This window comes from Rutidosis leptorrhynchoides, chromosome 5, assembly GCF_046630445.1.
Source record: "Rutidosis leptorrhynchoides isolate AG116_Rl617_1_P2 chromosome 5, CSIRO_AGI_Rlap_v1, whole genome shotgun sequence".
NCBI lineage: Eukaryota > Viridiplantae > Streptophyta > Magnoliopsida > Asterales > Asteraceae > Rutidosis > Rutidosis leptorrhynchoides.
The window spans coordinates 402,061,677-402,078,251 of NC_092337.1; the positions used below are offsets into that span (position 1 = coordinate 402,061,677).

At 34.4% G+C, this 16,575-nt stretch overlaps 2 protein-coding genes across 2 annotated transcripts; one reads left to right on the forward strand and one right to left on the reverse strand.

Moving 5' to 3' along the window:
* The first annotated feature begins 4,485 nt into the window (after positions 1-4,485).
* LOC139849888 (berberine bridge enzyme-like 8) lies at positions 4,486-6,084 on the forward strand. Its single transcript, XM_071839501.1, has one exon. It carries the CDS (start codon positions 4,486-4,488, stop codon positions 6,082-6,084), a length of 1,599 nt encoding a protein of 532 aa, XP_071695602.1.
* A 723-nt stretch (positions 6,085-6,807) lies between these two features.
* On the reverse strand, positions 6,808-16,202 carry LOC139847477 (pre-mRNA-processing protein 40C). Its single transcript, XM_071837155.1, has 17 exons — positions 16,069-16,202; positions 14,266-14,504; positions 14,003-14,143; positions 13,663-13,881; positions 12,796-13,291; positions 12,568-12,731; positions 12,210-12,247; positions 11,926-12,004; positions 10,143-10,631; positions 9,807-9,890; positions 9,578-9,742; positions 9,349-9,455; positions 9,117-9,228; positions 8,827-8,970; positions 8,587-8,733; positions 8,298-8,420; positions 6,808-7,083 (listed from the first exon to the last, which is right to left on the reverse strand). The coding sequence occupies exons 2-17, from the start codon at positions 14,494-14,496 to the stop codon at positions 6,814-6,816; spliced, it is 3,009 nt and encodes a 1,002-aa protein (XP_071693256.1). The 5' UTR covers positions 14,497-14,504; positions 16,069-16,202; the 3' UTR covers positions 6,808-6,813.
* Between the last annotated feature and the right edge of the window lie 373 nt (positions 16,203-16,575).

Here is a 16,575-nt window from a genome sequence, read left to right on the forward strand (position 1 = left end):
TAGTTTGATTTATTCATCAATAAATTACTTTATAAAAATGTATCTCATAAAATTTGAGCGTCGTGGTCATTTGCTTCTATAAATCAGTGACTCGTTGTTTACCAAAAATATTTTATTTTAAATTAAGACGTTTTATGACGAGGTTAAAATATATATACATTTTTTAGAAATATAAATTTGTATCCAAAATCTTTCATCTAACAATATAACATTTAATTTTTCAAAATTATTTATTTTTCAAAGTTTATTTTCATTTCATTTAGGAAAATAGTTTAGCGCGTAACATTTTTCTTTTTAAGAATTTAAATGGATACAAGTACTAATCGTTTTTAAATATCAATTGCGTCACTAGGCGGGTGTTACTACCGTATACTTAATTTGAAAACATATATATTTAATGAACACATTTTAAATACACGTTACAACCAATATTTCAACTTACGTTTATTTATTTAAAGGCAGTTTAGATAGACAAGTCCTGTTATATGAAAAAGTGTTTTCGTACAGTTGAAAACTACATCAATTGATTACTATGGAATTCCATCGACAAACATATGGAACCAAATACTATATTGTAAAGTATTTATACTTAATATTTCGTTAACGTTATCAAGTTATAATATATACGCGTATTCATATATAATCTTTTACGTTCGTTTAATGGTTCGTGAATCATTGAAATTTGGTCGAGGTTAAATGAATGTATGACCATAGTTTAAAATTCTTGAGATTTAACTTATCAAACTTTGCTTATCGTGTTGGAATGATATAAAGATAAAGTTTAAATTTGGTTGAAAATTCCCGGGTCGTCACAGATGCGGCGCATCCTCAACTGATGCGGCGCATCTGGTGCTGTTACTTGTGCCTGAAACGTGGAAAACAAAAGGGATGTGGCGCATTACTTGGTGATGCGGCGCATCGCCTGTCTGGCAGCAATTTGGCAACTTGCACAAGTGGTATACGAGCATGCTTTGTCTACCTTTCACTTTTAGTGCAAAGATGGATACTTTACACCTAAAATTAGGGCTGTGATCATGCCATTGCAAGGGTGGAAAGCTTATTAGTTGGCTAGCATGATGATTACTTGAAGCATGTTGAAGATTCCTTGCTAGTTGTCTTGGTGTTCTTATTTCTCTATATATAGAACTCATTCTTAGTCATTGTAACACACCACATACAGATTCTCAGTAATAAACACTCTCTAGTTGATCCGTGGACTAAAGCAATCACAACGATTGCATATAACCACGTTATATCTTGTGTCGTTCTTTATTGCTCTTGCATTTTATCTTTCGTTCATTAAGTGAGTTTGAGTGATCTTGATAGTATCACTACTCGGCTAGTAGTCTTGTAGAATTACTAGCGTTGTTTGGGTCCTAATATCCTAACAATGGTAGTTTATCGTCCTTTAAATTGGCCAAAATAGTATGTGCCATAGTCTCATAGACATGTATCAAAAATGAACTTCTGGTATATAAATAGGCATACTCACTCGATGTGTGTTTGTACACAAGTCATCCTATTATTATATTCTATTCAGATTGTTTGACAAATGGTGATGTGGAACCCGGTTATGAAGGCGTTGAAGAAGTCCTTTGGAGTACAATATTAATATTAATTCCATAAGGATTAGTTATTTAATCATTTTAATAAGTTTAACTACATTTATTAGTTAATAAATAAGTTTGAAGAGTTTGTTTTCTTTAGGAATTTCTTTAGGAATTAGAGTCCTACTTTAATTGTTTTTTTTTTTTCTTATACCAATGAAATGATCCGTGAAATTATGGATTTGTTTAAATGAAACATTTTAATGATATGTTTTAGGTATTAAGTAAAGGTAAATATTAAAAAATTATTTAGTTTAATGACCAGTGGAACCACAGAGTCCGACTAAGAAACTCGTCAGAACATTTCATCAAACACCTAAAATGCATATTAAACAATCCACATCCAATCATAATCATAAGAGATAATATTGGTTGTTATTTTATTTTAAAAGTGTAAATTAAAATATATATTTAGAATTTGTTTCCTTCTGCCTAGCTTTTATACTTTCTCTTACTCAATTCAAAATAATTAATTAAAATAATTTAAAATTATTTAATTTTAATAATTAAAATAATTATAAATAAGATTTAGTAATAATAATTAATTAATAAGATTTAATTTTAATTCAAAATTATTTAGATTAATGACATCACCCACCATGCTTAGATATTTTTCTTTTTCTTTTTGATTTTTTCTTAACAAAGAAATTAGCTTAATAATGACATCATCATTATAGCATTTTAATATTAACTATAGATAGATAGATAATTTATATAAACGTTTGTAACCCTTTTCGAGAATAATTATCATGTAAATTAATTAATGTCCTATTCTAATTCTACTTATTAAAAGTTTTTTTTTTTTTTTTTTAAAGTTATTTATTATATTACCATCACAAATGTACATTACATGAACTCACTGTTATAAAGCCTCACTACATACAAGAGTGCTAAGAGTGCTACTGACTTATTGACATGGCATATAGACACAATAATGTTACACACACAAGGCTACTGTCCGTCACTTGCCAAGGAGGCAACTCAGCGTTCAATAGCAATTAGATGAAAATTTTTGGATTGTGTATCCAATTATGTCAGTCGATGACTTTGTCTTTGCACATTTTCGCGATCCACTAAAAGCTTTTGACTTGAATCTCATTAAGTGCTACCGGAACGTTCCAACACTTTCTTGAAAAAATCTTGTTGTTACGGTTCTTCCAAATTATGTAAGAACATGTCCACACAACCGCTTGCCAAATAAATTTCCCCATCGACGAGCTCGTTTGTCCCGAATCAAGGAAGAGATCCCCGACGTTAACAAATGGTATGCCTCCTCGTCCCCACCAATCAAAAACTTTGCACCAAACCTCAAAAGCATGTTTACACAAAATGAAAGAGTGATTGATCGTTTCAATATCACCATCACATAATGGACAACAAACCGAATGTAGGTCAATCCCTCTTTTGTCTAGTTCTACCAAAACCGGAAGACGTAATTTCCTCGCTCGCCAAACAAACACCTCCACTTTTTTTGATACACAATCCAAAAAATTTCATCGACTGGCATGGTGGTGGCTTTAAGCCAGCATAATTCGTTTTATAAGTTTGAGGTATCTTAGTTAATGAAGTTGATATGAATTTTAATTAAACGGAAAATGATCATTTTAAAAGGGATTGTTGATCTTACTAGATTGATGGTTATAACTAAGAACTCTCTTAATAAATTAATTGATAAAGAAATGGATGTTGTGGTTGTAATTCGAATGATTTTACACTATAATTGTCATTATCTATAACGTAACATAAACATTAACTTTATAATTATGATAATAACAATGATTTTAACATAATAGTTACTTTTATCTACATCTACATAAACTCCAAAATAGGAGTATCAATGTATCATTAAAAACTTGATAAATAATATTTATTACTTTACTCTTATCTAATACGGAGTACGAAAGAATTCACAAATTAGTGTATGAGTATAAATAGAAAGATGCGTGAAGATGCTACCGGATATTATAGAATAATATTGCACGGCTTTACTCGGCAACGACTCTTCTTTTATCCCCACTAGACCTTAAAATCGTCAGTTAGTTTATTTTAAATTCTCAACTTATATGTATAGATTAATATACTTTTCCACTATAATTTCATCAATAAGAAATTACTTACCAATAATATTTTTATCACAATTTTATAGTAAACTTACCACTAAACACTACTAGAAAAATCACTTCAAATGAAAAATCGTTTTCACATATTGTCAGAAACATTTATATTTATTATTTTTCTGATCAAATAACGACGCGCCTGGAGGAAGTTTTCACGTATTGTCAGAAACACTCTAGATCCGATAAACAGAAACATTTATATTTAAGATTTTTCTGATCAAATATCTATAACGACGCGCTTGCTAAAAGATTTTCGATTTTTTGACTTTTCATTTGCCACGGAATGAAAAATTATCATTTTTTTTTTTACTTTCTTTAAAGTTACGTTTTGACGATGATAGTGTCAACGTCAAAAGTCATCTCTATTTTTTTTTTGTCGGAGTAGGTTTTAGTATTTGCTGGGGGGAAATTTCCTCCAGGCTTTTTGCACCGACCTCACTAAAAATCGTAGCTAAAGTAATATTGTTTCTTAAGGAGTAAATAGTAATTTTTTCTTTTTATTATTTCCCTGTAAAAGTGAATTCCATTATAATTTTAAAGTCAATGAAGTTCCATTATGAGTTAAGAAGTTGCTTATAATCTTCAAATGCAAAGCCAATAAATGAATTTTGACTGTTACACAATACATTTAGCTAACTTTTTGCCGTATGCATTCAAATTTCCATTAATATAATGTTATAATAATCCCATCCAAACATCGTACTTGAATATATAAATTGAACGCTCGCCATTGGCTATCAAATTATTAACAGTCTAAAAACATGAGTAAATTTCAACTAATACTTTTGTTTATAAGTGTTTATTTTTGTCCAACATTATCACACTTCCATCAGAATGCATCACCAAATCCCCAAAAATTTATAACTTGCCTTGAATCCAACTCAAATAATGTCTCTTCAATCTCTCATTTAATTTTTACCCCTAACAATTCATGTTTCCTACCTATTTGGCAAGTTGCAGTCAACAACCAAAGATTCAATAAATCGTCGACTCCTAAACCGTCCGTCATTGTGACACCTGTCAACAATGCTCAAATCCGAGTAACACTTTTATGCAGCAAGACACACGGATACGAAATGAGGATCAGAAGTGGGGGCCACGACTTTGAGGGCGTCTCGTCCACTGCTGATGTTCCGTTTGTCATGCTTGATCTTACAAGAATGAGATCAGTAGACGTGAACGTTGCAAAAAAGACCGCGTGGGCCCAAGGTGGCGCTACGTTTGGTGAAGTCTACTACGCTATTTTTCAAAAGACCAACGCCTTGTATTTCCCGGCTGGTATTTGTCCTACGGTGGGCGTTGGTGGGTACTTGGGTGGCGGTGGCTATGGAAACATGATGAGGAAATATGGTCTTGGTTCGGATAATGTTGTGGATGTTAGGTTTATGGATGTTAATGGAAATATTCTTAATAGAATGTCGATGGGCGAAGATTTGTTTTGGGCAATCCGTGGTGGCGGCGCAGGGAGTTTTGGAATCGTTCTTGCATGGAAGTTGAGGTTGGTTCCGGTGCCAGAATTAGTAACTATTTTCTTGAAAGACATAACGTTGGAACAAGGCGCCATGGAGGTGTTCTATAAGTATCAATATGTTATGCCAACTATAGATGAGAATTTGAACATAAGAGTTCAGATGTCTAGCGAAAAAATCCCGAAAACGAGCAAGAAAACTGTACGAATGTTATTTTACGGACTCTATCAGGGCGCAACGGACACATTGCTTTCTTTACTAGATGAAAAGTACCCTGAGCTTAATGTCACACGGGAAATATGTCAAGAGGTGACAATGATCCAGTCGACCCTTTTTTACGAAGGGTATCCAACTAACACGTCACTCGAAGTTTTTGTTAATCGGACTACTCTCCTTAAGTTGAACGCCCAAAGCAAAATAGACTACATTCGCACCCCGATCCCTATAAGCGGGCTCAAAAAAATATGGAGAAAGATGTTTGAAATCGATGGAAAAGAATATGTGACCGTGCAACCTTTTGGTGGAAAGATGGATGAGTACTCAGAGACAGCAACTCCGTATCCTCATAGAGCTGGAGTGTTGTACCAATTTCATCAAATGGTTAGTTTTATAGATCAAGAATCTGATACGACACCAGTATCGCTTCAACGTTTAAGGTGGTTGAGAAACTTTAATAAATTTATAACGCCTTATGTGTCGAAGAACCCAAGGGAGGCGTATTATAACTACATTGATTTTGAATTGGGGGTTGGAAGTGCAACTTATGAAGAAGCAAGTGTTTGGGGCGAGCGATATTGGAAGAGAGATAATTTTAAGAAGTTGATTCGCATCAAAGCTAAAGTTGATCCACATAATTTCTTTAAGCACCCGCAAAGTATACCCATCTTTTAGTTTCTCCATAGTATCATATTTTAAGGGAGATGATATATCCACCATCACTTTTACTCCTTCCACTTGAATGTTCTAAAATACCCTTAAATGATAACTTATACAAATTTTCTGTTAAATATTATTGAGGGATATTTTGAGAAAAAAGACTCAAATGATGGTGGATGAAGTAAAAATAGATGTGGATATATCATCTCCCATATTTTATGCTTGAAATTATTTTGTTCATTTGTTATACTCTGGAAATGTATGTATGTATATGTTATGAATAGTAAAAATTGATATATTAGATAACAAAACAGTTCATCCTTCAATCGTATTAATGCATGATAGTAACCAACGAGATCTTAATTATGATAAGAAGCCTATACTTTTGTCTGCAAATTTTATTCCCTCTTTTATCTTACAATCTTTTAAGGCGGCAAGACTGGCGTCAATAAGTATACACAAACAATTTGGTACTCTGTTTTGATTATGTGCTCTCATAAAAACTTACACCAACATAATAATAATAACTAAATCTAAAATAAGATATATGATACATCTAACCACCAGTCTAAGAAACAAAATTCTTCTTTTAACCATAAACAACAGTTGCATGCTATCACATAAATAAGTTTACACTAGAAATAACAGGTATACATTGAAACTAAGAAAATATATAAGATCGCATATGGCAAGATAAAAGCAGTTAGATGCTGATGATATAGATTATTATGCCTAAGCAAAGCGCTATCGGCGATCGTGGGTTCTTCTAGACCCGTGCTTTTCAGCGTCTTGGTCAACTGTTGAATTTCGCCTTCGTTGTAGATCATCAACATGGCGCCGCCATAAAGATTCTCTATCTTTTCTCGGCAATTTGCTGTATCGGGCATCATTTTTAAGAAGGTTTTTGGCTGTTGACCATGAGGTAAAAACCGTCTTACCATCTTCGTATTCTTTTGTAGCTGCATCTGTGGTTATCACGTCAGCCAACAGAGCTTTGTATTCATTTGCACACCGCTGAAACATAGTAACAGATTATTATGTTACAAAAGGAGATCCTTTTAAGTATAATAGAGCTAGAAGCGTAATGTTATCTCAGAAGTATCAGATGAATAAATTAGCTAAGAGCGAAAAGGGTCACACACTGGTTGAATGTATACCTAGCAAAGCAAAACCCAAAGTCCTAAAAATGGGTCAAATGGGTTTGTCTAAAACCCATTGGGTCAGACAAATATAAAGAAATGGGTCAATTGGGTCAAAATCCATAAAGTCCGACAAATAGGTCGAGCTATAAAGTAATATATGTTTGAGTTTCGTGTTTCAGTTTTTAGTTTCACATTTCTATTTTCAAAAGTTTTGCATTTCAGTTTCGCGTTTCATTAGTCTGTTCCGCGTTATACGTTTCAGTTTTCAGTTCCATGTTTCGATTTTCGGTTTCGCATTTCAGTTTTTTGTTCTCGAGCTTCAAATTTATGTTTCAATTTCCCATTCCAGTTTTACATTTGAGTTTTCAGATTCGGGTTTCGGTTTTCAGTATTGAGAAACAAAAAACTAAAACACGAATCTGAAAACAGAAATGTGAATCTGAAAAATGAAATGCGTAGTGAAACGCAATATGTGAAACTTGAAACGAAACGTGATACTGAAAAACCAGAAACGCAAAACTGAAGCTTAAACTCAAAAATGAAAACTGAAACGAGAAAAGAAAACAGAAACACGAATCAGAAAACTAAAACGCGAATCTGAAAATTGAAACGCATTCTGAAAACTTAATCGCAAAACTGACTGAAATACGAAATTAAATCTTAAACGCGAAAGTGAAAACTGAAACGGGAATCTGAAAACCAAAACGCAAATATGAAAACTGAAACACATTACTGAAAACAGAAACGCACTTTGCAAAACTGAAATAACGACACAAAACTGAAAATTGAAACAGGTATCATGAAACTTCGAGTCGACCAAACCCGACCCATTAAGACCCGGCCCGTTGACACATCTAATAATTCTGACCCATTCGATTTATGACCCATTTTTACCCAAAATCCGTGCGGGTCTCGACTCCACCCCACCCGTTTGCCAGGTATAGTTGAATGTTACAGAAAGTAAACTTAACGCGAACCACTTTATTACCTCAAAAATCATTTTACTTGCTACAACTATTTTCTAATCAATTAATGAAATGAACATTTACAAAGGGAAAAAAGTGCTTGCGAATCTTATTAACTTACGTCATGCAATAACTTGATGTGTTCACGGAAAAGCTTTTCGAGATCTGATTGATCTAAATAGGAATTATCTGCACGCCCTTGAGGATCCTTCTCTAGTTTGAGTTTTGCATCCGTCCATGATACCTGAACAACAGATGTAGAGATAGTCATATATCATAACACTAAATATATTATGGGATAACACAATCCATGATACCTGAACTTTGCTTCTAAGACTAATAATTTGGCATAATTGTAATAGAAAGATAAACAAGAATACGACTAAGAATATTTGATCATCAAAAGGTACCTGTGGATCTTTAATCGACTCTACAAGTAAGGCTTGATATGATTCAATGGCTTCCTTTCTTCGCGCTTTCGAGCGAACTCTCTCGACTTCCTGTTCTTCTCGCTCTTTCCTTTTACGCAACACCCGCTCTCGTTCCTTTAACTTATCCTGTATTAATTAAAATATATAATAAACATCTTAGTTTGTAATGCCACTTGTATACACACCTAATATTTAGTGTCTGTTATAAACTTATAATACCTCTTCATCCCGTTTTGCCTTGACTGCTCTTTCAGCTTCCTCTTCGGATTCCTTTAGTTCAGCGATATATTCATTAAACAGAACTTCCCTGTCCTCATGCTTAACAGATTTATATCGAGGATCATTTCTTAAAATATCCTTAACCTTCAAGATCACAAGTTAAAAGCATATAAATACATAATTAGCAAATTATTTGCATACTTTAATATGTAAATATTAACGATATCTTGGATCTTGACATTATGTATTGAATATCTAAAATCCTAGTAACAAAATAAACACGTACTAACCTTTGACCATCGAGAAGTTGAAGAAATGTCCTTATTATCCCGAAGCATTGACTTAAAACTAGCATGTTTTGCACGAGCCTCCTCTTCAATAGACTTCTTTAGTGGAAGAACCCTGAAAGATAAAAGAGCTTTAAAAAATATACACAAAATGTGATCATAAAACATACTTTGTTAACAAAAATTTTTTCTAAAAAAAATATTAAGTTGCAAAGAACTAGTTACTTTTACTTGCCTTTCATTTAGTAGAGCTTCACGCTCTTTACGGTCCAAGGCCTCAAACCTTGGATCATGACCCCGTTTTCTTTTAAATGTTTGATAGTCAGTGTTGTGGTTGATATCCTGAAATTGAGACAAAACGGCAACTTATAACTCAAATTATTTAAGTTGGTAGTATAGATTATTGATTTACATTTATTAAAGGAAACTTTAAGACATAAATTAGAGACAGACTTAAATCAAACCTCCTTCGCCTCATCCAACAACTGTTTGTAACCTTCAATTGCAGCCTTTTGTGCTGCTCGTTTTTCTTTGCGTTCTTCTTCAGCACGTGTTCGAACAAAATGATCAAAGATAGCTCTCCGGGCACTATAACTTGGTATCACCTGCAAGAATAAATTGAAACCAGACTATGATAGAGCTTTAAATCTTTAATAACAACTTATTAAACTGACAAAATTTGAGTAAACAAACCTTGAAACGTGGATCAAACACAAACTTTGGAAGCTCCTTCTCCCATTTTGAGAATGGGGCCACCCCACGCTCCTTGAGCATCTCCTAAATATTCCAAAAGCACAAAACTCAACATTAATTACTGTATAATACAAATAAAACATTATGAACTTTATAATTACAACAATAACCTATAATGTAAGTGTGAGCAAGGAAAACATAAGTCCACATACATTTACTTCCACTAGTAATGATGCACAAATTTGTTGATTTATAAACAATAACCAACAAAAAAACGAGCCATGGCAAGACAAAATATAATAATATAACCAACCAAAAAAAGATGAAAAACAATACCTTAAATTGGATAGCACGCTCCTCCTTGGTGGGTCCACTATCAACATCCTCTGAATCTGATGAACTATTTGATAAATTTCCATCAGCTTTATTATCATCTTTCATCTTATCTTTTCCATTCTCACTATGTGATCCCCCCTTCCCTACTTGATCAACTGTTACAACAGACCCATTCAACTCAGGTAAAACTGCCCCACCCGAGTTTGCATGCGGTAAATCGGTAGCAGAAGCTGTTGAGTCTTGCAGTTTCTTTTTTATCAAATCAAGTGCAGATGATGATGATGATGAAACAGGTACATTCAATGTTGCAGGGGATATAGCATCACGACCGCCTGTGTTAATAGCAGGGGCACTCAAGCTTACAGGAGCAGATAGTTTTTCGGTTAGGATTGTAGCAGTAGGTATTGATACGGGTTGTTCTTTAAGAGCATCATTATCCAGCTTCTTTTTCATCTCGCTCACATCTGTTGGTATTTGCCAGCTACTTAACTGACCAAAGAATATTGTTTATTTAGTTTGTTATAAAAAAATATTGTAAATCACTTTACATGTCAAACCAGGAATAGGGCATATCTACTTCATAAACAGCAGGGTAAAAGTACATTTGAAAAAAAAAAACACCCCTTTTAATTTGTTATGTAGACCAAACGACCCAGCCATTATTGTCGGTATTGTGAAAATCCGGATTAATGCCCGATTAATCGGGGATTACTCCGGTTTAAGAGATTTCTGAAAAATCTTTTCAATAAATTGGTCAACCATCGGTCAGTGGGGATTAATATGTCAAAGCAGGGATTAATTGGTCAAGGACTGGATGAATCGGTCAACATCGGTGAAAGTCAAACTTAGTCAACATTTCATTTTGACTTAAAATTATGGTTTTGAGTCTATAATCAGTGTTGCAGAAGGGTTTGTTTCAAATTAAGTTCAAGTATAATTTGTAATGTGGTAAGTAATATTGCAGTAACAGGTGTTAATCTCTAATGTTTATTTAATTAGCGTATGCAGATAACAGATGTTACAGAAATATTGCTTAAAAAATTTTAAGTTACAAATTTGACTTCCTGCTGTTGATTTTAAATTTACTTTTAGTTTAACTAATAATAACTAGCGATAGTAATGTATGCAGTCCCTACTTGGATTGTGCAAATAACAACTAATGTATGTATCCTGGTCTATATTATTATGTTTGAGTTTCTAGACAACTATGTTATTGTTTATGCTTCTATAGAATTTTGTTTATGTTTCTCTTCCATTATTATACAACATACAAATACAAATTTTTGAAATTTATTATTTAAATATAGAAAAGTAAAATCCGATTAATCCCTACAAGGTCCTGACCAATTAATCCCCAATTAGCACTTTTTCAACATTGATTATTGCTACCTCTAACAAATTCCCCCAACTTTAAGAAATTTGTGATAGACATACATAACTGATTTGGTTACCTATTCATTACAAGAAAGACCCTAACTTTTGACAAATTGACTATCCGCACAATACTATTCCAAATATTTAGAGAACAGTTATACACTTTCAAGGATCAGATAAAGAAACGTGAGTTCTAACAACTAAACCACCCTTAGAAGGTCAAACTACATCCATACAAATCACTAAACAACAAGTCGTACCAGTCTTTAAGGTTTGTTTGACCCTAATGACAAAACAAGATGTGATGTTTTCTGGGACGAAACAAGCAAAGGTGCACGGCAAATAGAAAAATATACACAAGTAAAATAGTAACTGAATTATCTAGGTGCAAAACTAGAGCTAATATTACCTTGGTTTTAGCGTTATAGTAGTATCGTTTGCCATCATTTGTGGTCACCAATGACCAATCTGTACCAGCACACTTCTCCCTGAACAAGAATATAACAAAAAGGATGAGAAAACAAAACCTGCAGTTAGAAGATTCATATGCTGTAAATCATATCAGCATTAAATAATTAAGGTTATGATTGCAGAAAGCAAAGAGACGACACACATTGAGGGTAAACGGGATATATAAGTAATAACAGAAACAAAATAAAAAATAGGGTTATGAGTAGAATGCAAAGAACTCACCATGAAATTGGAGTTGGTTGTGCATAGACTTTATCAGGCTGTCAAGTACAAAACAATAAGAGAGAAAAATATTAGTTCAATTGGGCAAATCACCCAAGTCAATTCTGTGATGCTAACAAACATCAAGCTACTTATAAATTACTTCATTTAAAGGACAGACAACTATGTGATCCTAAGTTATCTATCAAAGACAAACACGTACTATAGTATAATAAGATTCAGATGTTGTAATACAATTTCAAAGTTCATTCCATTACACTACTATAAGACAGATTCTTATCAGTAGATAAAAGCCCAAAAAAAGTTCAGGATTAACATCATTTCATGAACAGAGAACAGTCAATATGAGAAAAAGTACCTCTCCCATATAGCCAGCAGGTTTTTGGTAAGTAGACTGTCCAGTCACAGCATTATAATAGTATATGGTTCCTGTTTCGGTCCTGTGGGCTGACCACGCATCCAACTGCTCAACAACACGTGTTTCAACCTCAACACCAACAGCACTTGCATGCTTTTTGTTATCTGTTAAACCCATATCAAGAACAAAAACTCAATTAATCACATTATTAGTTCTGGATATCATAACAAGCACACATACCAGTTCCTGGAGGTAATTCATTTGGCACACTGTCAGAGACTGCAGACGATATAGGACCCACGCCAGGAACTCCAATAGAAGCTGCAGGAGGCTGAGCTAGCAAGGGGAAGGGACCAGGAAAAGCAGGTGGATATGGTAACCGTTGGGGTCTTAAAAAGCCACCTATTGGTTGAGGCTGAAGCCAAATTCCTTGAGCGGGTCCCACCATAGGAGAGTTAGGAACAAAAAATGGTTGCTGAGGAGATAAACCACTTTGAATATGAGTAGCTGGAGCTCTGCCAGGTGGACCTGGTGTTACAGGAATTCTCGGTGCACCTGGCGGCGGTTGAAAAGATGGTGCAGATGGCATCCAGAATGGCGGTGGAGAGAAGCTGGTATTTGATGATGTGGCGCCTAAAGTTGAATGAGCATGTTGTGGAACAGAATGAGGGACAGATGCTGTAGAAGATACAATAGGTCCTTGAGCAACATGGCTTGTAGCATTCTGTTACAAAAAATCAGCCATGATAACTTAGTCTCCAGATGAGGACTATTAAAAAAACAATTAGATGCATCTTTAATAAAATAGTCTAGTAAAACAAAAAAATTAGCCACCTACATCAACATTACAATCAACTCACTTTGAAATAAGAAAATGACACATAAATTTCAACTACTATTGCAGCTATTGAGTCCTCTAAGACACAGCAAGTATCATAACATGGAGCAATTATCGTCTTAACGTTCAGAATACTCACTGCATCAGTAAAATCTTGCACAATAACCTATGCTTATGTCAATGTGAAGTTTAACAAGGTGTAGTAGTCATGCCTAAAACCAACTTAATTCATAGAGAAAAAAGGAAGATGGACATACGGATGGTACAGACTGATCCTTCTGCAGTAACTGCTGATGTCCATTATAAGAAAAAGAGGCAGCATTAGATGATGGTTCTCTTGGTACATCAACAGGTGAAGGTGGTGGCATGCCCTGCGCACTCGTTCCTCTAATAAATGAATTGGGTTGTGCCAAGTTCCCAGGAACAGGAGGTTGCATGGATGTAGCAGATAGTGAGACGTTATTTGGCGATTCTAACTGAGAAATGAAACATATAACACAATCAAAACAAGAAATTAACTTATGGTTGATATTTTGTATTTGAGTATAAAGCATACATTAATGAAACAATAGCTTTATAATCAAAGGTTATCTTTACCGTTCTCGAATGCAATGACTGACCACCAGAAGAAGAATTCTCAGCTTGTGGAATGTTATATGAAAATGAAGGACCAGAACCAGCAGAAACGCCAAAAGGAGGTCTAGGAATGGATGATGACCCTGGTGAGTTTATCACAGCCTGCAGTTATGATCGAAAAGTTAGCTGAAAATGCTTGCAACAATCTGACAACAATGTTTAATAAAGTACTTTTTTGAAGCGCAAACACACAAAAAACAATAGGTTGCAGAGGGACCACTAACAGAACTGAATGACAATTGATAAGGGCTCTCGGAATTTGTATTAGCATTTGGAGTCACGTTGTATGGAAATGAAGGGGTGGATCCAACATGACCACGTGAATTAACATGGTTTGCTGAGTCAGCATCATGCATAGAATCAGTCCCGACATGGTCTCCATCCTTTATTGTGGGTGTAACGGCATTGAAATCCTGTGAAGTAGATGGAGTTGAAGATGGGGATGTTTGTTCCATTACCAAATCTGCAAAATTATATGAAAAGAAATAATTAAGTCCATGACACACTTATATACTTAAATAACAAATAAACTACACGTATACATATTATTAAGTTTAACAAACAACCGAGGTAAAATTACTGCCTCCATTCATAAGCGTACCATTCAGTCCGTTCTTATGGAAACGGCATTTTTATATGGAAAGATATCATCAACAGAGTTCTTGCCCCGTTTGGCTCGCGGAATCCCATTGGATTCCGTGAGCCAAACGGGGCCTAAGTGTATAAGATGGTAGTTGAATTTGCCATTCATTAATTTTTCAATCCTAAGGAGTATTCTAAAGAACCAAAATTATACGTACAATCTTAGACCATGAATAATAGTTGTCATTTCGACTATAAATTATGAGCTTACTTCTCCTGACTCCTTACTTCATCTACTTTAATTTCAACAAAGGCCATAAACTATCAAATAAAACCAAATACAATCATTTCATCATTCAGGCATTAAACATACAACAAATGCCAACATTCATTTTTTAGGGCAAGTTGTCGGCATCACCCATAGGGGACCTAACCACCTTCGTGATCATATGTCACGCACGCACGCGCTTTCAGCAGGAAAGCCGGATCGTATTGCAGTAGGGATGAGCAAAAATCCCGAAATACCGAAACCGTACCGGTACCGAAATACCGTACCGATGGTATTCGGTATCGCTATCGGTTCTTGATTTGAGACGATTTCGGTATCGGTACCATTCGGTATCCGTACCCATGCAAATCACTTCATACAACTTTCACACTACCTTCTATTTCTCAAAATGCCATGAAACCCTTGTCAAAAGATATATTCGTGAATATAATTCAAAAAGTATACCAATATTAGTTGTGTGACAAAAATTAGTTGGGTGATTTGAAAAAGAAAAGTTGTAAAAATCGAAAAAAAATGTAAATTCGAGAAAAACGGGTATAATACCGAAAATACCGGTATCGATACCGGTACCGATTTCGGTATTCGGTACGCTATTCGGTTCTCGATTTTCCTTATTTTCGGTATCGGGATTTTCGGTATCGGTACGGTACGGTACGTGTACCGATCTCATCCCTATATTGCTGGAACCCGATCCTTAAACCATCCCGACGGGCAGGCGGACCGGGTTTGAATCCTAAATGGATTCGGGAGAAAACCCCCTAGGGTCAATCATGGAGCTCCATATTTCAGGCACAGATTGATTAATACGATAGGCAGAGTGTGGGCTCAACCCATAACCTAAACCCAAGCCCCACACACAAAGTGTGGGGATACAGTGAGGCAAGCCTGCAATGGTAATGCCAACATTCATGACTCATAGAAATTCAATGATTAAAAATTTGAATATTATCAGCAACAGTTATACTAAGAACGGATGTTTGAACTAATCCTAAAATAATTATTAAAAAAAAAATTAGATTCAATGTCATAATATATTAAATCTCGAAAATTTTCAGTAATTCTAGTATTTAGTATGGACTAGATATTGTAGCACACATGGAAACACATTGCATTCATAATAGCGTAGAAACTTGTACTTATAAAATTGCTAACGAACCTGATTTGTAGACGATAGATGACGTCGACAAAAGTATTAACCAAAAACACGACGGAAAAACGGTTAAAACATACGGCGGAGCACACCGGCGACGGAAACGACGACGGAGCACAGGTTTTGGGTGTTGTGTTGCTCGCTTTTGGTCGATTCAATTAGGGCTTTATTTTAATTTAATTTTTTAATTTAAATTTAAATTTAATTTAATTTAATTTGTTTCTAGACAAAATTACTTAAATCATCCCTGTATTATTTGTTGTTTTGCTCTTTTCATCCTTTTCAATTTATAATTGTATAAATAGTCCTTAAAAACATTATATATTTCCAAGTACATCCTTATCTAACAAAAGTTTACTGTTCCATTAAGTTTAACACATGAATATAAATTACATCCCGTTAAGTTTACACAATTATGTAGATGGTCCTTTTCACTAATAAAATCACATTCAAATCTCTGCTACATGTACTTTAATTTGTTTCTTTACATTCACATGTTTATTTATTTTTATT